At 40.5% G+C, this 24,134-nt stretch overlaps 1 protein-coding gene across 1 annotated transcript in view; it reads left to right on the top strand.

Moving 5' to 3' along the window:
• Positions 1–22,915, top strand: part of SV2B (synaptic vesicle glycoprotein 2B) — a 181,415-nt gene extending 158,500 nt beyond the window's left edge. The window contains exons 10-13 of the mRNA XM_055325942.1: positions 9,745–9,878; positions 12,437–12,637; positions 16,308–16,467; positions 19,063–22,915. Of these exons, the coding sequence (XP_055181917.1) occupies positions 9,745–9,878; positions 12,437–12,637; positions 16,308–16,467; positions 19,063–19,246 (679 nt within the window). The 3' untranslated portion in view covers positions 19,247–22,915. The remainder of the gene's footprint in view (positions 1–9,744; positions 9,879–12,436; positions 12,638–16,307; positions 16,468–19,062) is intronic.
• The last annotated feature ends 1,219 nt before the right edge of the window (positions 22,916–24,134 follow it).

Here is a 24,134-nt window from a genome sequence, read left to right on the forward strand (position 1 = left end):
CTAAGCTTTTTAATTAGTCCTAAGAGTTTCCCTTTGTGATTGTTGTATGATCCCATCTTCTGCAAATAATCACTGTTTTGTTTCCTTTCTTCTCTTTTATATTCCATTGTGGAGTACATCAAGGAGGTGGAGAATAGAGAATAATGCAAACAACCCGATTCAGAGCATCTAGCTTTATAAAATCATAAGCTGTGCTAGACTTACTTCAGATTTCAAAATAGATTAAACATTTCTCACTCTGTGACCCTCAGTGCAATTCCTTTCCCTCCCAAAGCGGTGATGATCACCATTGTTAATAAATCGGGTGTTTTACATTCGTGTTTTTATACTTTTCCCATGTGTTTCTATATCTACAAACATTGTACAGTGTTCTTTTGCATGATTTAAAGGTTAGATAAATATTATATCATCTTATATATGCAAATGTATAATTATACTATAAATTTTGCAACTTTTGTGGTGTAAAATCAGGGTTTGGAAGACTCTTTCTGTTGGTTAACATAGCTATGTAATTCACTTCCATTCACTGAAATGTCATTACATGAGTATTCCATCGTGTGTTTGTATGTTCTTCTTTGGATAGACATATAAGTCACTTGCAATTCTTGGGTGTTACATATAATACTGCAATGAGTGTTCTGATGGGGGAAATTTTCTAGCCTGATACTAAGAGGTGGAATTGCCAGACAGAAGGATGTGAACATCTTCAGCTTCTCTGCCACATTAGTCTCCATGAGCCTTGTACTAACTATACTTCCCACTTAGCAGACTGAGCACGCCTCTCTCTACTACTGGGCCCATTCTTGGTTTGTGAGACTGAGGAGTGTGACATGGTATTCCTTTGTCTTTTAACTTATATTTTTCCCATCCTGGTGAGATTATCTCTTCCTGTGTTTCTTGGCTCTTTGGGTTTCTTCTTCTATACCTGTTCATGGACTTTATTTTATTTATTGGATATTCATTTTCATATTAATTTGCATAATGCCTTAGTCTCTTCTGGCTGCTGTAACAAAATACCACAGACTGGGTGGCTTATAAACAACAGAAATTTATTTCTCCCAGTTCTGGAGGCTGGAAGTCTGAGCACGGGTAGATTCCGTATCTGGTAAGGACCCTCTTCCTGATTCATAGATGGACATCTGTTTGCTGCGTGTTCACGTGAAGAAATGCAGGAGGGGGCTCTCTGGGGGCCCTTTTTATAGAGGCATTAATCCCATTCACTACCCTCATGACCTAACTCCTCCCCAAGGCCCTACCTCTTAAGACTATCACATTGAGGATTAGGTTTCATCATATGGATCTTTGAGGGAGACGCAAACATCCAGTCCATAGAACATGAGTTCTTTAAACTTATGTGTAAAATCAAGTGTCAATTATATGTTTGACATTTTTCTGTGTTTTTTTTTTTAAATGAGATTGTAATTTTAGAACAGTTCTAGTTTTACAGAAAAATTGCAAAGGTAGTGTAGAGAGTTTCTGAATATCTTGCACCTTGTTTCTTTTGTTATAACAGCTTATATTACTATTGCACGTTGGTTACAATTAATAAACCAATATCAGGACATCTCAGTAAAGTCTATACTCCACTTGGATTTCCTTTTTTTTTTTAAAGATTTTATGTGTTTGACAGAGAGAGAGAGCATGAGCAGGGGCAGCGAGGGGTAGAGGCAGAGGGAAAAGCAGACTCTCTGCTAAGCAGGGAGCCCAGCATGGGCTGAGCCGAAGGCAGACACTTAATCACCTGAGTCACCTAGGTGCCCCACTCAGATTTCCTTTTACCTCCTATTCTTTCTCTCTTCCAAGATCATTTCCAGGCCACCACATCCATGTTAGTAGTCATGCTTCCTCAGGCTCCTCATGGCTCTGACAGTTTGTAGCTTGCTTTTTTATTTCGCTTCAGGAGTCCCCAAGAAAGGGCAGATACTTCATATTTTAATGCCAAGTTTGTCACATTTCCTTTTAAGGTTCTTGAAGAAATCCTTCATGTTTGAAGTCATAAAGTCATTTTCCATTTGTTTCTCTTCTTTAAAGCTTCTTTCACATTCAAGGCCTTAACTTACCTGGGTGTGGTCTCTAAGAGACAGGAATAATTTGATTTTCCCTCCATGTGAATAGCCAATTGTTTTCCTGTTTGTAAAATTGCCCATCTTTTCTCTATTGACAAGTAGTGACCCTTTTATGGTAAGTCAAGATTTCTTGTCTGTATTACTGTGTTTCTGTGCACTCTGTTTGGTTCCATGGTTCTACGGATATGGAACCAAACAGAGAGAAGCAGTAACCATGTCTCTCTCTTTACCATACTGACTTCATTGCTGTAACTTTATTGTTTTGTAGTGTTTCCAGGAGGATTAGGTTCTTTCACTTCATTATTTACATTTTTCTTGGGTGGTTTAGCCCCTGTGCTTTTCCAGACAAATTTTAGGATCAAGTTCTAAAATTCCATTGAAAACAGCTCGTTGGGATTTTGATTGGAATGACATAGAATGTCTGGATTCATTGGGGGACATCTTTAGAATACAGGATCTCCCAATCATTGCATGTGGTATTTTTCTCTGTTTACTTAGTCATTCTTTGATAATGGTTTATAACGTTCTCTATAAGTTTCCATATGGGGCCACCTGGGTGACTCAGTTGGTTAAATGTCCCACACTTGATTTCAGCTCAGGTCTCCATCTCAGGGTCATGAATTCAAGTCCCACATTGGGCTACACGCTGGGCATGGAGACTACTTTAAAAAAATTGATCTCATATGTATTTTGTGAGGTTTATTGCTGATGCTTCATTGCTCCTGGTGCTGTTGTGAGTGGGGCCCTTACTTTCTCCTCTTTCTCCTCTTCCTCTCTTTTCTCTCTTTCAGTTCTCCTCCTTTCTTTTCTTTCTATTCTTCCTTTTTTCCCTTATACATGATTTTTTGGGCTCTAACACGTTGGCCCAACCCTCCATTCATTTTGATAGCTTCTTGGTAGATTTGCCTAGCTCTTGTATGTGGCAGACACACTGAAAAAAATTAATGATAGTCTTATTTCCTCCTTTCTTACCTTGGTATTTGTGTTCTTTTCTCATTGTGTTGCCTTGATTAGGATCTCCCATTCAGTTGATGGATACGAGCAGTGCTAAAGGTATCTTGACATCAGAGGGTGCTTTTGGTGTCTCCCTCTTAAGTATGACATCTGCTGTGTGTTTTTGAATCATCATCTTTAGAAAGTAAAGGAAGAGGGTGCTTGGGTTCCTCAGTCAGTTAAGCCTCTGCCTTTGGCTCAGGTTGTGATCCCAGGGTCCTGGGATTAAGCCCTTCATTGGGCTCCCTACTCAGCAAGAGAGTCTGCTTCTGCCTCTCTCTCTCTGTCCCTCTCCCTGGTCTTTTTCAAAACAAACTATATAGGATAGAGGTAGTTGTTTCCTTAAAGGTTTGGTAAAGCTAGCCTTTATAACTATATCAGCTTGCCATTAATCAAGGCAACAGATTTTGATTACCAACTTATTTTTTAAATGGCATTAATATATTCAGGTATGCTCATTTTTCTTTTGTAAAATTATTTCTTTTAAGCTTTAGATATATTATCACAAAGTTCATAACATTGTTTTATGACTTTTAAGTTTTTATTAGATTTGCAATAATAAATCCTCCCTTTTTATTGCTAATACTACTCATGTGCTTTTGGTCTTATTTTATAATCAGTCTTACTAGAGTTTTGCATATTTTATATTTAAATAATAATATTCCTTTCTTTAATAATTTCTTCTTAGGATTTACTTTTTTATGTCTCATTAGTTTCTTTATTGTATTTCTTGATTTTTTAAAAAAAGTTAATGAATTTAATTAGGTACATTTCATTTCAATTTTGCTTTAGTTGCATCAAACAACTTTTTATACTTACTAATATATATTTTATATTTTCCAGTAATATTTACTCTTCATCTCACAAATTATTTAGAAGTGCATTTTAAGTATCAAATGCTATTTTTAAAAAAGATTTATTTATTTGAGAGAGGGAGAGAGCATCAGTGGGAGGGTCAGAGGGTGAGGGATTGAGAATCTCAAGAAGATTCCACATAGCACAGAGCCCAATATGGGGTCTGACTTCATGACCCAGAGATCATGACCCCAGCCAAAATCAAAAGTTGGCTACTTAACTGACTGAGCTACCCAAGTGCTCTTTCAAAATGTCTTATGCCAAATTTTCTCTCTCTTTTCATTCTTAAATTCTAATCACACTTAAGTTCGATTGTTTGATAGTTTCCCAAAGTCTTTGGTTACTCTTTTCTGGGCTTCCCCTTTCTCTTTCTCTTTATGTCATAGTTTTGATAACTTCTCTTGAATTATATACCAGCCAGGTAGTTCTTTCCTTGAATATGATGAGTCTACCAGTGAGTTCATCAAAGGTATTCTTAATCTGTTTTACTGCTTTAAGAAATTTCTAGCATTTCTAGTCGACTCTTTCTAATAGTTTGCATTTCTATGCTAGAATTCTCTATAATGCATGCATGTTATTCATCTTTTCCAGTAAGGCATTATGTTAAAGTTATATTAAATTACCTAATAGTTCCAGCAATGATATCGTATTTATACCTGTTTTAAAAAATATTGTTTTAACATAATGCTGTTTTACTCTTACTTCTTTGTGTGTATTGTAATCTTTGGTTGAAAGTCAGATATGTAGGACAATAGAGACCTTTTTAGGAATGGGTACATCTCTTTTGCTAAGCATTTACAGGGTGTGGGAATTTTGAATCAATCTAGTTAGTATTTGAACTTTGTTGTTTTTTTTTTTTTTTTGGTTTATTACCATAAAAATTTGTTGGGACATTTATTTATTTATTTATTTATTTATTTATTTATTTATTTATTTATTTTTAAAGGTTTTATTTATTTATTCTTGAGAGAGAGAGAGAGTCAGAGACACAGGCAGAGGGAGAAGCAGGCTCCATGTTGGGAAACCGACGTGGGACTCGATCCCGGGTCCCACGGATCACACCCTGGGCTGAAGGCGGCACTAAACCCATGAGCCACCCGGGCTGCCCGGGACGTCCTTTTAATGGGAATATAATTTATATATAGTAAAATTCACCATTCTTATAGTATAATTCTAAGTTTGCCAAGTGCATATGGTCATGTAACCGCCACAATCTAGATACCATTATTCCCCAGATTTCCTATGCCACTTTTTATCAACCCTTACTCCACCTCCAGTCCCTAGCAACCAGTGATCTCTCTGTCACATAAATGGAATCCTACAACATTGAAGCCTTTTAATCCTATTTTTTTCACTTAGCATTGTGTACTTGAGATCTATCCATATTGTTGCACATTCAGCAGTTTATTTTATGACAGAGTACTTACTATTCCATGGTCTGAATGTACTACTATAATTTTATCCATTTACCAGATGAAGGAATTTTTTTTTCCAGATTTTGGCATGTTTAAATTAATGTTTCATTTAGGATGTTTACAACAATATTTACATATGAAGTTGTTCTACTTTTTTCCTCTTGCAAGTCAATAATTGCTTTTCTCTTTATTATTTCTCTTTTTTCCTAAATTCTATTTTTATAATTCTTTATTTTTTTTTGTTTTTATAATTCTTGCTTAAGATTTTATTTACAAAGTCTGTCATGTGCTAGGATCTTTGTAAAAGGAACAGGATGAGATCTTGCTCCCTCCTCAGGGAGCCTGAGTGTAAAAGAAAGGGAAGAAAGGAAATTGGGTTCATTGGCAGATTCACCAAGGCAAAAGAATGTATGTTCTTAGAGAGTCTATTAGATTGATATTGGAACCAGTATTTCCATGAATACTTATTCTCCATGATATAATATTTTCACAATTTGGAGAAAAAAGATGGTCATATCCTCAGTCCACTGTTTTATTTCTTTTTTTTTTTAAGATTTTATTTATTTATTCATGAGAGACAGAGAGAGAGAGAGAGAGAGGCAGAGACACAAATAGAGGAGAAGCAGACTTCATGCAGGAAGCCTGATGTGGGACTTGATCCTGGGACTCCAGGATCACGCCTGGGCCGAAGGCAGGTGCCAAACTGCTGAGCCACCCAGGGATCCCCTCTTTTATTTCTTTTTAGGCAACGGACAGTTAAGACACTCCTCATTTATAGAACTATACAGAGCTGGAAAAAAAACTCCTCCTCAATACCTCTATTTTAAAGATTTTTAAGTGTCAACCTAGAGAGGAGAAAAGACTTGCCTGAGATCTCTTGGTGCTTAAGCTCTGAAAGTTGGACTCCATTCTTCTGTTTTTGGAGAGTGGTATCAGAGGTGGGAGAAAGGCCTTATGACCACATTGGAGAATTTAACAAGTTATATGGAATATCAGGCAAGACTACACTTTCCTTATCTCTTTAAGAAAATTAGGCATGCTCTAGCAAATGATCCTCTTCTTTATGCTCTGCTTTACCTCAGGTTAGGACCTGACATGAGATAATATGTGAGAGACTAGAATTCCAGTTATTTTCCAAAGCATTCTATTTCATTTTGCTGTGGCTGGAAGGCTTATTGTAGTAAGATATGTATATGGAAGCTTTGGAGAACTGTACCCTTTGTTTGTTTTCTCCCCACAAGGTGAATTAATTTATCTAAAAGAGAATTTTCTACTTTTCAATTTTTTGAAAACGCAGTTAAAGGGTCTATGTAATACAACTCCATGTCTTTGCATATGCTGTTTCCTCTGCCTGGACTGCACGTCCTCCATGTCTTCTCTTGGATAGCCTCTATTTGTCCTTCAGAATGGGTCACCTCATGCTTTTCCCAACCATATCACAAGTGCCCCCTTTGAAATGATCTTGAAACATACCCCTATATTGATAATTATCACGCTAAATCTTAATGACCAGTTTCCTTGATTATCTCTTTCATTAGACTGAGCTTCTTGAGGATGCCATCAAGTAAAACACAGTGACTAAACGGATACAATTTTTGGCATAGTTTAGACCATCTGGTGGACTGACCATCAGCCATGAGGGTGACTAACATAAAGTATTTGTAGTAATAATTCTGCCATAGATTCTGGATTGCCAATGGCTCCTGTTTTCTAATAGAACATGTTCCAGAAGATACTCGCACTAACTTTTCTTTCAGCCTTTGAACTCTCCTGAGTGAAGAATCTTGGACCACTTCAGTGTATAAATGAGAGATAGGGGATGATTTATATAAAGACTCATAAAATATGCCTTGGTCCTTTCTCCTTTTATCTCTTTCTTTATAACTTTGGCTTTTTATAACTCACTTGAAGACACATTTTAAGGTCTGCTTGCGTCAGGCCCATTATGATTTATGGCTCTGCTCCCTCACTCACTCTTGGAAGAACATTAAAATATATCTGGGGGCCACATCAGCAGCCTATTACTATATTAAAGAGAAGGATATATTAAGAAAGGCAAAGACCTGAGACAGAATCCAGGAATAGCTTTCCTGAGTAAACATATTCAGCACACAAATTACATTAATTTTGAAATTGAAGGCATCTTCCTGTCATACAAGGCTTACCAATCTCCATGGAGATATGAAGAGTCGCAGTGATAGCCTTTGGAGGCCCCTGTTTAAAAGTCTGTAGCAGGGATCCCTGGGTGGCGCAGCGGTTTGGCGCCTGCCTTTGGCCCAGGGCGCGATCCTGGACACCCGGGATCGAATCCCACGTCGGGCTCCCGGTGCATGGAGCCTTCTTCTCCCTCTGCCTGTGTCTCTGCCTCTCTCTCTCTGTGTGTGACTATCATAAATAAATAAAAATTTAAAAAAAAGTCTGTAGCAAATTTGACGCTATGAAAAGTTATATAAAATAATTTGACTAATCTAGACCAGTGACTCTCACATGTTTTAAATAATCTGACATCTGCCTCTGGTGATTATGGTTCAAGAGGCCTAGGAATATAGGAAACTGCATCTTTTTTAACAACATTCTGTTTTGTTCTGATACAAGTGTTCTGGGGATCTCTCTTTGAGAAACACTTGCTCAGGCCTTTTTACTGGGTGTGGTGGGGGTCTGTTTGCAGAAATTCGTGACAGGTGGCTCTAGATTAGGGTTGTTAGCAGAATATAATATAGCATAAATGGAAAGGGAAACTGATCATCATCTGAGGTCATGGGATGAATAATATGATTGCCCTGAAAAGGAATAGCCTGTGCTACGTCTATCACAGTGATTCCCACTGTATTGTTGTCTGCTTGTTTTTTTCCAATTAGACTTGAGGACAGGAACCATATCTTTTCTCTCTGTATTTGTAGCACCTAATACCATGTAAGTAAGTTTTGCTGAAGACTGAGTGTATAAATAAATGAATAGACAAATGAATGAGTTGTAATTCTCCACAAATGAAAACATATCCAAGGTTTCTAGTTTCAAATTTGACCAAGCTTGGTAAAGGTCCAGCAGAGGATGATGTTAACGTATGTTGGTATATGTTTTTGAATGCAATATTGTTTTTTTTTCCTGTTAAGTTCATGTAGGAGTTGGAGTACAGCAGTGGCTCTCAAATGTGGATGCACCTCAAAGTCCCCTAGATGCTTTCATCTGTTTTATTGTTAAGTGAAAAAGAAATATGTATGCTTGATATAAAGGAAAAATTAAGTTTATCTCATATCTCATTCCCAACTCCCATTGGACCTCTCCAGGGCCAACCACATCCACCAGTTTCTTGTGTGTATTCTATGCATTTGGAGGCATATCTTGTATGAATGGTCACAGGCTAGAAACACTGTATTGCATTTGATTTTTTTTTCAGTTAACAATATACCTTGAGAATTGTTCCATATTAAGGTATATAAACTACCTAAAAACTGTAACAATCACATGCTATTCCACTAGGTGGTGTCTGTCTGTCTGTCTGTCTACCTACTCATCATCCATCTAGTAATCAATTCTTGCTGCCAGAAATTTTGCAACAAGCATTGGTGAATGTATCTCTTTGGATGCGTGAGCAAGCTTAGGTAAGATAAATTCTTAGAGGTGGTATTTCTAGGGCAAAGAGATTGCGTGTTTGAAATTTTGCAAAATTGCTCCCCCAAGAGGCTGCACCAATTTTATTCTACCAACCATGTGAATGAAAGTGCCTGTCCCTCCAAATCTTTGTTGGGGGAAATTTTTAAAATGAAGATTCTTAGCCCCTCACAAATCTATTGCTTCCAAACCTACTAAGACCAGCTGAGGGACCTGCATTTTTTTAAAAAAGATTTTATTTATTTATTTATTTATTTATTTATTTATTTATTTATTTGAGAGAGAGCAAGAGAGAGAGAGAACATGCACAAGTGGGGGGAGGGAGGGGTTGAGGGAGAGGAAGAAGCAGACTCCCTGCTGAGCAAGAAGCCTAAAGTGGGCCCTGGGATAGATCATTACCGGAGCCAAAGTCAGGCGCTTAACCAACTGAGTCACCAAGACACCCCAGACCTGCATGTTTTTAAAGCTCCTCATAAAGTGCCATGTTATCAGTATTTTCATTTCACACTAGTCTGTATCTCGATGAGTCTGATACAGAAGGTCCATGACTGCATTTGGGAATCACCAGGCTGCTTCATAACACCCCGGTATCTACCCAGACTGGATACCAGCTTCCACATTCCTGCTGCCCTCCCTCCTTTATAAACATCAACTAAGGAATAGGGAACTAACCTTGGAAAATAATGTTTCAGCACCTTTTGGTTTGAAGTTCTCCTTTTTCTGCCTTTCTGTGCTTTCCATTTTGGTCTCAAGTCTTTTCTCTTCCTGGCTGAATTACTCAGGGACTAATGTCTTTTCCACAGGTTCACAAAGATGTACTTTAAACATGTGCTCTTTGAGGACACATTCTTTGACGAGTGCTATTTTGAAGATGTTACATCTACTGATACCTATTTCAAAAATTGCACTATTGAATCGACTGTCTTCTATAACACAGGTGAGAACATGGGTGGTGTGGTGCACAGTATCAAGGGTGGACTGGTCTTACGTAAGAAGCAAAGTGCTGAGTCATAAGCTTTAGGAGTTTCAAGGTATACACAGATATGACTACTGAGTGTTAGGTTGGAGAAATGAGTTCTAGCCCAAGTATGGCACAGATTAGTTGCCCAGTCCTTACCAATGCATTTAATTTGTCTTCATGTTTTACCATGTGTGAAGTGGAAACAAAAGTTCTGGATGAGTGCTCTGATCTCAATGAGACTGATGCTATATGTGCTTCAGATCTTTGGTAGGAACAAAATATGACGCAGATGAAAACTAAGCATTCCAGGAGGGCAGCATTTTATGCGTGGAGTGCATTCTTGAAGACCTCACATAATTTGAGTTTTGCAAACTTCAAGGCTCATGTTCTCACAGTAATAAAGGAAAAGGGAAAATTGTATCTTCTCAAGCCTTGTGCATAAAACGAGACAATAAGAATATTTTTAAAAGGTACCTTTCAGGCTTCGATGATTAAAAAAATATTCACAAAGTTCCACCATTCTATCATTCTTTGTTACGTTTACTACCGTCATATATTAATAACATGCAGAGTGGAGTTGGGACATGAGGAGACTGACTACCCTGAACTTTTCCAGGGGCTTCATTTACATTGTCTCCAGTGAGAAATGCACAATTATTCCCATTTTTAAAAAGATTTTATTTATTTATTATGAGAGACACACACACACACACAGAGGCAGAGACACAGACAGAGGGAGAAGCAGGCTCCATGCAGGGAGCCCATGTGGGACTTGATCAGGATCATGCCCTGAGCCGGAAGGCAGGCGCTTAACTGCTGAGCCACCCAGGCATCCCAATTATTCCCATTTTATAGCCAGCTCTTGCCTAAGGCCACAGCTAGCAAGCTGAGGGAGCTTGGACTCATTCCTCAGTTGCTTGGTTGTAAAGTCTGTGATCTCTCCACTGTACTCCATTTACCATGCCAATATCAGTATTTTCTCCAAGGCCTCAGCACCATGGTTTATGCAAGAACATCTTCTTCCATGAGGTCAGCTTCAAGAGGTTCAATATCTGGCCTCCACATACCCTTCAGTCTCTAAATGATCTATTATGAGATGTACCTTCCTAAATTTTTTTTAGGCTGAACTTAAAAAAAAAATGAGTGCTATACACTTCCTATTTGTCATTAAAACCTGAGGCATCTTTTAGTTTCTTCTTTCAAGTTATAATCTTGCCTTGTGGTTTGCATACACTCATGTGGGGATTTTTGCAAACACCTGTAGTCATGAAATGTCAGTGCTGGGAAGTGATGGAGAGAACCAGGTGTACTTTTCTAATTTTGTAGGAGGAGGTTTAAGAAAGGTTAGAGAGGGTCAGTGGTAGAGCCAGTTCCTGAAATCCAGATTTTCTGAGAGCCCACTTAGACACGCTTTCTGCTTGAAGAGTTGGTGTTAGAAGGTGTTGGAAGACTTGGGAACTAGGTCTAAAGCAAATGGCTTCTATTTTTTTAAGACTTGATTTTTTTGGAGATGTGTTAGATTTCTAATTTCATTAGAAAGAAGGTGCAAAGATTTCCATAGAACTCCTGTCCTCTCCTAGTCTTCCCCATTATCAATCAACATCTCCCCAATAGAGTGGTGTATTGGTTACCACTGATGAACCTACACTGACACATAATAATCATCCCAAGTCCAGAGGTTACAGGAGGGTTCATTGTAAAGAATGTTAGACATTCTTTGGGCATGGGCATATATTCACCATTATTATGCCATATCGAGTATTTTCTCTGCTCTGTTCTCTCCATATTCATCTCCCTTGTTCCCCACCCTGGAAACTACTGAGCAAATGTTTTTACTTTTCTTTTTTTAAAATTTTATCTAATCTTTATTTTTTAAAAGATTTTATTTATTTATTAGAAAGAGAGAGAGCAAGCGAGCACGAGTGGGGGAAGAGGTAGAGGGAGAAAGAGAATCCCAAGCAGATTCCCCACTGAGCAGGAAGCCTGATGTGGGGGGGGGGGTCAATCCTAGGACCCCGAGATCATGACCTGAGCTGAAATCAAGAGTCAGACTCTCAACCAACTGAGCTACCCAGGTGCCCTGCAAACAGTTTTTATTTTGAAGAATGTTCAGGTTTCTGCATGGACTCTAGAGTGGTCACCTCAATTCAGATTCAATTCTCTTGTCTTCTGTTTCCTATAAGTTGGGTAGCCTCGGAGGAGTGGTTCAGCCTTGGTGTGGACCTTAGTGTTGTCTCATTGATAGAAACAGGACTGCTTCCTACTTGAGAGATGATGTATTCAGACATGCCTCTCTGTGAGCATTTGTTTCATTTCCTATGCTTATGGGAAATTGAAGCAGTCATCACACTGTTACAGTTTTCTCTCTTCATCCACATCTGGCCTCATGTCACCTTGACTTTGAGACTGTCTTATTGCTGGAGGCTTAGGGCAGCCTACCCATGGAACGAGCATGACTCCATTCTTGCCTCTACCCCATCTCTCTGCAGCCCCTGTCCACTGTACATGAATCAAACGTTTCCTTCTCTCCCCAGACCTCTATGAGCATAAGTTCATCAACTGCCGGTTTATCAACTCTACGTTTTTGATGCAGAAGGAGGGCTGCCACATGGACTTTGAGCAGGATAATGACTTCCTGATTTACCTCGTCAGCTTCCTTGGCAGTCTGTCTGTCTTGCCCGGGAACATCATTTCTGCCCTGCTCATGGATAGAGTTGGAAGGCTCAAGATGATTGGTGAGTAGTTAGGGATGCCACATCTCCTCCATTAAGTGAGGACTGTGGCTTTCAAAGTGTATTAAAGAAGAGGAATCTTTTTCTTTTTCTTAAATAAATCTTGCACTGGAAACCAAACAGGTAGGATAGGATCTGCCTGTGTGGAGCCCAGGAGGCAGCTATGTCTCCAAAACCCTAGGACTCCATGGAGGTAGTTTGAGACCTATGGTCCAGGTCAGGGACTCATTTTCATTTCCCAACTGGATGATTCTGTGACAGTCACTTCAGGAGGAATACTAAACATGCCCATTCTACTTGCTTTGTAAGATTATAGTCAGAAAAATATATAAAATGCTCTTCAATGAACATTGGTTCATTTGATGGGCTTAAAATAAATTGCATCACTTATTATTTCGTAGTGATCACACTTAGGCTTTGGAGGTGGGCAGACTCATGTCTGAATCCTATCACCTTGAGGCTATTTGACTTTGAACATGTTCCTTTACTTCTCCAGGCTTCAATTTCCATATTTGTACCTATAACTAGCTGGCAGAGTTTTGTGAGGTTTGAACATAATGTAGCCAGAGCATCTCATAGTGCTTGGTGCACTGTAGATTCTCAAAAATGGTCACAAAATTCATGTATCCATGCTTCACTACACCAGGATCTGCAGCAGTTTACCACAGAAATGCCATACATGGCGTGCATGGCAAACAACAAGCAAAACATGTACACCCGGGGCTAGGGAAAACGTATAGCAAAATATATATATTGTAAGGCCAGGGTGGGATAAGAACCACATGCTGATACACATGCCATGGAAGGTCTGCTCCAGGGAAGTAGTTGATCAGGAAAATTAATACCAACTCCCTAGCAGCAAAGGCCAAAGGGAAACAAAAATAAATCACGTAGTCATTTTGTCAGAGAAGAGCAAATTGTTGAGAGCTTGGCAAGGGAATCTTTTCCTGGTGTTGGGCTCATTGAGTATTATTATTATAGAGTAGCAGGAATATTCAGAATGGTGAGTATAAGATTTCAGCTTTTAAAGTGTGTGGTGAGGATGGAGTCACATCTAGGCATGGCAGATTGAGTGAGCTGTCTCCTGTGTCTGAGGTGGGGCCCTGGTTAGAGCCCTGAGGGAAGGGCAGTGTTTACTAACTCGTAAATGCCTGAGCTTTTCAGCAGAAGGTAACTGCCCGGTGCACAAGACCAGCAGCTGGGAATCAGGTGACCATCTCAGCCAACATTTGCTTTAGAGTCTGCATACCTTCCTTTCCTTCTCTGAGCTTCTGTTTCACAACTGTTAAAGTAATACCTCTGATTGCTCCAATGAGATAAGGCGTGTGAGAGTAGATAGTGAGCTTTAGTAAAGGTCTGGCACGCAGCAGGCAAACTGTGATATTCTCAGTGCATGCAGATAATAGATGCTCAATAAACGTCTCGATGGGATGTGGATGACCTGTTCTGAAATAGTCTCTGAAAGAGACTCATGAAATAGTCTTAGGAAAAGACAGAGTTATTTCCTCAAATTCCCTGTAGAATTTGCTGTGGCATAAAAGTTGTCCTGCTTACTCTGTGCTCTTTCCTGGGCAGAAGTAGTGTCTTATTAACAACAGAGTAGAAGTTTCCCTGATGAGGCTGTTAGTCCTCATTTATTCATTCAATAAGCAGTAATTTATGCAGCACTTATTCTTTGCCAGGCGGTATGGCAGACAATGGGAAAACAGCAGTAATTGACACAGACAGCATCCTCATGCTCACGGAGCAAATGATCTATTGGGAGAGAGAGACATGAACTAGAAATTTCATTGAACAAACACAAAGCATGTATTATAGGTCAGGCTTTGTGCCAAACATTTTTTAAATATTAACATATTTAAAACTCAGTCACCCTGTGAGGTAAGGACTATTTTTTGCCAACATTTTACAGATAGGGAAAGTGACACAGAGGTTATGAGACTCACAGAAGGTCACACAGGGGAATCTGGGACTTGAACTCAGGCCTCTCCATCATAACGGAGATGAGAATTAACAGGATGGAAGGAGAGTGGACCACCAAGAGCTATAGCAGGATTACCTAACATAGTGGAGAGGTCAGATCACTGAATATCACTTGATTTATTTGAGGGTAATATTTTGTATTCAATAAACATTTGTCAACATTTATTGTAAACCAGGAGCCAATTGCTGGCCACTTTGAGGGAAGCATGAGTTTAGGTGATATAGTTCTCAAGGCACTTGTGGTCTCATAGATGTTTGTCTCCTTCCTAGCTGTTTGGAAAGAGGTCACCAGGTGGCCTACTCACAGCCCTGCCCCTTCCCAGAATCAGCAGAATCTAGGCCATAGTTACCATGTCATGGCTCATCAGCAGAGGGTTTGGCATCAGTGTTGGTAGCTCCAGGTCTGAGGGTGAGATTCCAGGCAGAGGCCCTCCAAGGAGGCCTTTGTGGGTAAGGCCAGCCACCAACATGACTTCTTGGCAACTGGAAGGCCTCTCCTAGAGGACCTCTCTCCCCCAGGGTCCTAATGCCTGGCTGGGACCCTTGGCCTGTCTCCCAGCTGGTTGTCTGGAAGATGCTTTCTTCTTTCTGCTAACTATTACCACTGCATTTCCAGCCATGCTCCTGGTCCACACCCTGCATTCACTCCACACTCCCCAGGCTCTTCTGGACTGGATGTAATGGATTTGGGCAGCATTTGAGACAGCCTTCTTTTGGTGGGACCTCTTATCATTAGCTGCATCAGCCAGAGTGCAGGTGGGAAGTGAATCCACACCAGATAGTTCTAGTAGAAGAGACTTTACAGATGGGATGTGGCTTTTAGAGGGGTGGGCAGGCTTGTAGGAACAAATAATGTAAATGAGGCACCCAGATGCTAGCAAAACTGGCAGCTCGTACTGCTTCTAGGACTACAGGGAGAGAACAGCACACTCACAGAGCCCAGGGCCAGCTGGAACTGTGGAGGTGGAGGCTCCTAAAAGGACCTGTAGTCCTTAGCGGGTCAGAGAGTGGAGTGTGTGTGTGTGGGGGGGCAGTGTAGCCATCACCATATAGGGAGATATAGATAGGATAGGAGTTGAGAAGAAATACTCCAACCCCTACCTGCTCCCAGTTGATAAGGGAGCCACAGGTACGCAGTCCCTGGGGGTTAGCTGCTCAGGACACAGGGCAAGACTGAGAAGGACAGATCAGATACTTGGGGTGGAGATGGGATAAAGGGAGCATAAACAGCAGGGGCCTTTAGGTTTTCTTCTGCAGCCCATTTACAGTTCTGTTCTCAGTAGTATATAAGTTCCACGAGGATTTTGTGATACTGATGTATCTCAGGCACCCAGAACAATGTCTGGGACCTAAGAGATTCTCAAGGAATGTCCTTTCTCCCCATCCCCAGTAATTCTGGGCTGAGCAGAACCACAGGGTGAGGATTTCAAAATCCTTCTTGGAAGCTAACTCTGGTGACATGACCCATGCTAAGGGCTCTAATCCCATGGCCAGAGTATCGTGCAGGGGGTTCAAGCTGTGTTTTCTCCCTGCAGAGATGGGCCTGTTACTTGATGTAACCTGTTACTTCAGGTGCACTTGTGAAGATGGGAGAGTGGAAAGGCCTGTGGGTGACAGTCTTGTCTAAAACATGGGCTTCAAGGTTTGTTTTTTTGTTTGTTTTTTTCCTGCCCTTGACCTCCCCCTGTAGGTGGCTCCATGCTAATCTCTGCGGTCTGCTGCTTCTTCCTGTTTTTTGGCAACAGCGAGTCTGCGATGATTGGCTGGCAGTGCCTGTTTTGTGGGACCAGCATTGCTGCCTGGAATGCTCTGGATGTAATCACAGTGGAGCTGTATCCCACCAACCAGAGGTCAGTTCTTCCCTGGGCTTCCCTCTGGGACTTGTTTGGACTTTAGCCAGAAGTCTACTCATTCCAATGTCCTTCACCAAAGCCATCTTGGTCTTCTGGTGTTTCATGGACCAAGCATCTCTTTGGTTGTTGAGTTTCTCCTGCATGGAGGCTGGCATAGGCACGGAGGTGAGCAGGCTAAGGCCTGATGTAGTGGAGTGAGTGGCTAGGTATGATGGACAAGTGCAAACCATGTTCAGGAGAGAGGAGTGAGGGTGCCACCATAGGAATCATGCAACCCAAAGAGGGGCGAGAACAGGCCTCTAATGGTGTAGTGGGGCGGGGGGGGAAGGTGAAGAACTAGATAAACAAAGGGCGAGGGAAAGGCAAGGGCAGATAATGGTGGGAATGTGACTCAATGGTCTAGGGCATTCACAGAGATGTGGCAGAAATGCTCAGTGCTTACTTTTATTTTGTGCAAGCCACATGGAAGAGGCCTGATTGGAAGAGTCAAAGCCATTATGTAGCAGTTATCTCTCTTTATGGAGAAGGAGTTTTGAATTTTAAGGATAGCAGGTAGGTGGCCCTACGGTCAAAAAGGAGTAAGAAGTGATGTGGAAGGCAGGGAAATGAAATTCTCTAAAAAATCTTAATGATATTCCCCTAATTGATGACAGAGATATTAGAATATGAATAGCTACGGCAATGCACAGCATCCCATATTTGTAGTCCCTCTCCCCTAAACTGGGGAGCTTCTAAGTTTTACAAAAAATAAGAGGAGGAAAAATTATCATTATTTCAACAGTATATGATTTTACATCTAGGAAACTCAAGACAATTAATTAGAGACTGCTGGAAATAGTAAAATAATTTGATAAGGTAGTCAATAATAAAACTAACTTAATAGCATATGGGATTTAATAATGTATCCAAAAATTTAAAAGTAAAGTTTAATTCTATTTAATAATAGCAGAAATCATGAAATATCTAGGAATATAAGAATATGTGGGATAATAAGAAAGGTGAAGAAAACCATAAAGCTTTACTGTAAGATAAAACAGAAAACTTACATATATATATCAAAGTATACCTTATGAAATTCTAAGATTTATTCTTGCACAAATTTCAAATTTTCTTTTGTTTCCTTTTGACTTCAAAGAGTCCATTCAGAATTCAATGATATTTTTTTCCCCTTCTTCATGGAAACTTGGGACAACTTTGGAAATTTCATTTGGAAAAATATGTGAGAATATCCAAGAAAATCCTGAAAACAAAAAGATTGGGATGGGGCTGGTTATGTAAAAAGTGATTTAAAGTGTAAAAATTATTTAGGTACAAAAAATATAAACACATTCTTAACAAACGTATGGTATGAAAAAATATTTTGCTTCAGTTGAAGAGAATTGGTGCTGGGAATATAATCTCTGTATACAGACGGAGGCAAGAAAGGACAGATGATTAGTAGCAGTTATCATGGAGGGGACGTCTAGCTGGCTCATTCAGTAGAGTATTGACTCTTGATCATGGGGTCGTGGGCTTGAGACCCACCTTGGGTGTAAGGATTACTAAAAAAAAAAAAAAATGAAGTTAAAAAAAAGTAATAGTTGCCCCTCAGAAGTGTGACTGAAGGATACTAATCAGGATTAGATTTTCTGTGGGTGACAGAGATCTCAAATAAATGCAGCCTTAGGAAGGTAGGCATTTCCTTTTTCTCTCCCGTAGAGTCCAGAGCAGGCACTGCAGGCTCTTTTTATCTTGTTGATCACCCTCTCATGAGCTCAGCTATGGTCCCAGATGGGACTATCTACATTTTTGGAAGCAGGTTGGAAGGAAGAAAAATGCAAGAGAAGAGTGCAAAAAATGCCACTCATGACATCTCTTAAGGACATTTCTTGGGAGCTGCCACTTGCACTTACATCCTATTGGCTAAAAATTTGGTCACATGGCCAGACTCCACAGCAAGGGAGTCTGGGAAATGTAGTCTACATCTGGAGAAAGGCTTGTTAGGGACATCCTGCAGCATTTGCCATAAGAGGGTCAGATGTTATTAAGAAGGAACAGTGACACTTTCTGCTTCATTCCATTTTTTTTTCAGTGTTTCACAATATGCGTGTACTACTTGTGATAATTTCGAAAAGGGAAAGAAACAAGTTTGAGGGAAATACTCCAGAATGTTAATAGTGGTGATTGCCTTTCAGTGGTAGGATTACAGATCGTTGCATTTTTAAGTTTTTCTGTATTTCCAAATTTGATTAAAATGAGAATGTCTCACTTTTATATTTAAGAAAAAAAGTTGGAGCGTCTGGGTGGCTCATTGGTTGAGTGTCTGTCTGCCTTTGACTCAGGTCCTGATCCTAAGGTCCTGGGATTGAGTCCTGCATTAGGCTCCCCGTGGAGAGGGGGCCTGTTTCTCTCTCTGCCTGTGTCTCTGCCTCTTTCTATGTGTCTCTCATGAGTAAATAAATAAAAGACTTTAAGAAAAAAAGAAAAAAGTTCCCTCCCATACCTTTACCATACCTTCTATCACAACAAGAGAAAGAAAGGACTCAGTTGTCCACTCATCTAAGGAGGACTGGTTCATCTTTCAGAATGAGTTACTTTCTTCTTCTTTTACAGGGCAACAGCCTTTGGCATCCTCAATGGATTATGCAAATTCGGTGCCATCCTGGGAAACACCATCTTTGCTTCTTTTGTTGGGATAACCAAAGTGGTTCCCATACTTCTGGCTGCTGCTTCTCTTGTCGGGGGTGGCCTGATTGCTCTTCGACTGCCAGAAACCCGAGAACAGGTCCTGATGTGAAAGCAACCTCAGGGGAAAGAAAATGTTGGAAGAACCTTATCTAGGAACCTGCAATGCATCCATGCTTGTGTCTGTCACTGTCTGGAGGACACTGGCCAGAGGACACAGGAATAGAAGTTGATTTTGTGACTCCTAGTTTAGGAAACTATTTCAGCTGTCAATATGTTTGTAACTCAGGTGACTGATTTGGGGGTATCCTGAATCACCTGTAGAATCCCAGAGCTGCATTCTTGGCTTCAGGTCTCCCCAGCCCAAAGCAGGGGAAGAAGGATCACACCTTCCAGTGGGTACACATGCTGAGCAAGGAGTGTGTATTCCCCCTGGTTAGGTGCAAGGACTTATTTGCATTTCAAAATGAATTTGAGGGTAAGAAACATTTAAGCTCTTCCTCCATAAAGTTCCTCGGAGCCCAATGACCTAACAAACTGACTTGCCAGGAACTAGAGTCATATAAATATTGGGCTTGAAATACAGGATACTTATATTTTTGCATTTAAAAGTATCACCAATCATATGTTCCATTTGAAAATTGGCACATAGCATTGAAGATACTCTGATATAGAAAACCAGATATTTGAGCAATATCTATAGAAGTCTACTCCCCCCTCAACCAAGTGTCCTAAGTTTTCCATGATGATTAGGTGGTGAATTTAAGGATGCTATTTACTCCTGTTTTGATCTATTCAAAGAAACTTAAATGCGATAGGTTTTCTGTAAACTAACTTTGTACATAACTATATTTGGGCTTAATTTGCAGAAATGGTACCTGCAAATATTTGCCAGCACTGTAGCCATATTTTGGGAGGAGTTGGTGTTTGGGGTCCCAGGAGATTGGGTCTGATTGAGTGAAATGCAAGAATAATCTTACTTATAGCCATTTAACCTGCTGTCAGGAGGATGCACTTTGCAAGCTCACATTGTACAGTTCATTTAATCCAGGCACTATTCTTCGTGTAGGTGGAGTAGTTACTTTTCTCTCTTACACAGATCACTTGTGAAACTCAAGCTCACCCATTGTGAGTACTGGCTTTAGATGCTGCTGCTCCCCCAGAAACAACACGAGAAGGGTTCAGGGGCCTCTGGCATTCTCTTTGTAGACGAGAATAAAACACAGTGGAGAACATGGTTGATTGAGGGAGGGATGGGGAAGTGTAGCCACACTTCTCCAAAACATAAATTCTTTCTGTTTCTTTTAGCTGTAAAACATGATCTATATTTGTTATCATGGTCATGTCCTATGAGAAGTCTATGCTGTGTGTCTAGGTCAGGGACTTTCGAAACATCTGTCACTGGCATGGGAATTAGGGCATGTAGTAGATGTGAAATATGTTTCCCTTCACTGCTCCAAGTGAACTCTTTTTTGAGACCTTTTGGAACATAAATGGGGGTGAGGGTGGGGGTGGAGTGGGGAACCCAGGAAAACTACTTTGGCAAGGGTCAGCAATTGGCTGAAGTCTTGACAACACAGAAAAGGAACATTTCATCCACCAGAACTGTCTAGCATGGAAAGACAGTGAGCTATGAGCTCTTGTTCCTAGAGGTGAACTGGCCGAGGCCAGATGAATATCAGTTTGCAAGAACCCGTGCTTTGAGTTGATTTGCAACGTGTTTAGTGCTGTCAAGTGCCACATGTTCCCTACCAGAAATCTCTAAAAACTTAAGCAGAAAAATGACCACATGGAAGGTTTTCTCGGCTTTGGGGAGACAGGTCCCACGATAGCTCCAGGCCCTCTTTCTGTTATTCTCTGAAATAACAGGTAGACAGGAGGGAAGAGTAAATATTATGACACCTTTCCACCTTGGATCTGAGATCAGTTTTAATGGTTAAAATGTTTACTCTGCTTCTCTTGTCCCTACCTCTTGACTCACTCTTTTTTTTCTGTACAGCGAAGGAAGACATGTCAACTCTGATGTGACACCCTGATCCCCTGCCCAAGTATATAAATATACTACTGTGTATTAACATTTCTCTCAGTGTTTTATAGGAGTTACTTAAGGTAAATGCTGTGTCAATAATGAAAGGCCGAGTGTAACATACCTGTAATATACTTTCTGTATTCTGACAATATGAATTGAAATACAGTGGCTAGGTTTGTTCAAGACAATTGTATAAACCAGAGATTGCCACATCCCTTGTAACATTATTTGTCAGTGGGATAATACAATTTAATGAGCAGCTACTACGTAAGAAATTTACAAAGTAGTTAGAGTCTGCATTTGTATTTAAGGTGGATCTTGTAAATCTAACATCTGATTAATTTTTGAGTATAGAGGTGGCTGCCATAATTTGGAGGTCAGTCGGGGGTTTTCAAGCTCTAACTTTATGGCTCCTTAAACCAATCACCTAACCAACCAAGGGCAGTTCTTGTTTTATCCATCACATAAGCCTCTGGAAAAGGTGCAGCCATACTCTGCAGCCTTTCCCTGTGAAGGATTGCCTGGCGCTGGTACCTGGCCACTTCTTAAGAAGTGTTGTCATTCCTACTGAGATAAATGCTTCTTTAAAAATAGTCTCTGTGGCAGGTCATTGGGGGATAATGTACAACATTCCTGGCCAGGCACTTCTTTTTCATTTCGTGTTCTACTCTGAAAAATTCCCGGTGGCATCCTTGCAGCGTCGAAGGATGAAGCTCTCCTTCATTGAGCAAAGCTGTTCATGGTTCATGATGTATTTTATGATGCCTGTTTTGGGAGTAGTTACTTTTAACAGGCTCAACTGTGTTGTGTCATCTCTTGATGCTGATTTTTGACCTTCTGTTTTATTGGAAATAATTAGTAACAGCGGTGTGCCTATTTGTGAAGTTTATAGCACATGCACCTGAGGTCATGTGATAAATAACTGCATTCCCAGGGTCCCCCACTACCTTGTATTAGCTCATTAAAAATAATAATAAAAATAATTGTAACCAACCTTTAAGAACTGAGGCTAGAGGTTATTTCCAGACACTTAAGTTTCTTCTGGATTCCTAAGTTGATTGGATCAGTTGGGGTTGGCATGCTGAGAAGTATTTTCTTCACCTTTCTTATTTTGCATTTGGGGACCTTGAGAGGTCAAATGATGTTGGTTATAAGACCAACATGGACCAATGGAGTTGGTTACAAGACCTACAGTGATGCTCTCTCTATAATTCTGGAGTAAGCTCTCAATCAGTAATTTCCTACTACAAGGCCTCCCATTGAGTCTCTGAGGAATGGGATGGCGTGACAAACATTTACCCTCCATTCCTGGAGGCCACTCATTGAAAAGTCACATGATTGTCTTACCTGGAACAAGTGGAAGGCACATCATACATATGAAAAGATTGGTGTTTATTAATCCATCTAGTCACTGATTCATTCATTTATTCAGTAAATCCTTGTTGAGCCTGTACTATGTGCTAGGCTCTGTTCTAAGCCTTGGGGACCCAGTGGTAAAAACCCTGGTCATGGTTTCTGCCTCCTGCCTCCTTTTACTTATGGCAAGTGGGCAAGATAGTTATTAAGTTGGCAATAATAACAAAGTGCAATGATTTTATCATCAGTAAAATGTACCTTCTGCTTGTAAGAGTGTTCTTATTTCCTTACTAGTCAATTGTGGATTTCTGCATGTCATTGTTTTCTTTCCTGTGTTTCTTTTCTTCAAGGAGTGTGCTAATTTCTTATCTTTATAAACCAGGTAAGGGAAAAGATACCCTTGCTCATTCTCTCCAGAACTCACTCCATTTTTACTTCATTGACTTTATAGAGGGTTGTACATGGAAGAAGGGATAGGAGCCAGGAATGCAAGCAGGACATTGGTTAGTGGGCAAGGCTCCCAGGAGTCTCAGGAAAGTGGTTTCCACTTTCATGGTTGGCTCTTCTATTGGGCATCTGAGCTAACACTGACCCTATTTGGGGTTTGGATAGGATGAGGTTAGATAGGGCATCTGGATGGCTCAGCCAGTTAAGCATCTGCCTTTGACTCAGGTCATGATCCTGGGATTCTGGATGGAGCCCGGCATCAGGCTCCCTGCTCAGTGGGGAACCTGCTTCTCCCTCTCCCTCTGCCTGCTGCTCCCTCTGCCTGTGCTCTCTTGATCTGTCAAATAAATAAATAAAATATTTTTTAAAAAAGGATTAGGTTAGATAACATACAACTGAAAACTCAAACCAGCAGGAGTACATTCATAATAAGTTAAAGGTTTATTTCTCTCTTGTATTAAGGAAATCTGGAGGAAAAAAAGTAATAGCTGATATGGCTGCTTTGTGATCTGATTATTGGGAATAGACTCCTGCCTTTAGGCCCTTAATTTTTAGTGCACATTTTCCAGGAGACTGCCTCAGGAACTGGGATGGCAATTTTCCCGCTGGTCCTCGCATCCATAGTTAGGTAGGAAGCAGAAGGAAGAGCGAGGGCTGAAAGGCCGAAGGAACAGCACGTCCCCACTAAGCACACCTCCCTGGAAACTGTTCTCTAAGATGCCTCTTCCAGTTGCTTCCATATGTCTATCATCAACCTTAAGTGGCTGGGAAATATGCCATTTGCCTGGGAACATTGTCACCCTTTGTCCAAATTGAGGATCCTGGCACTAAGGGAGGAGGGGGAAAGGATAGGTGGCTCCTGCCTCTTGAACTTGAGTGTGTATCAGAATCACCTGGAGGGGCATTCAAACTCACAGTGCTGGGCCCCACCCCCAGCTGGGGTGGGAACAGGGAATATGCAATTCTAACAACTCCTAGGTGACGTGGGTGGTGTCAGTCCTTGGGGCATATGTTGAGTCGCACTGACAACCTGCCGATTAGATTTGCTGAGGGAAGCTCTATTACCCTGATCATTTAAATCCAGCCCAACCAGAAATTCACAAAAGCTAGCAGCTCATGAAAAATGATCACCATCTTCCCAAAGTTCATAGACAGTCAAGTAGTGGCA

The sequence above is a fragment of the Nyctereutes procyonoides genome, unplaced genomic scaffold (genome assembly GCF_905146905.1).
Source record: "Nyctereutes procyonoides isolate TBG_1078 unplaced genomic scaffold, NYPRO_anot_genome, whole genome shotgun sequence".
NCBI lineage: Eukaryota > Metazoa > Chordata > Mammalia > Carnivora > Canidae > Nyctereutes > Nyctereutes procyonoides.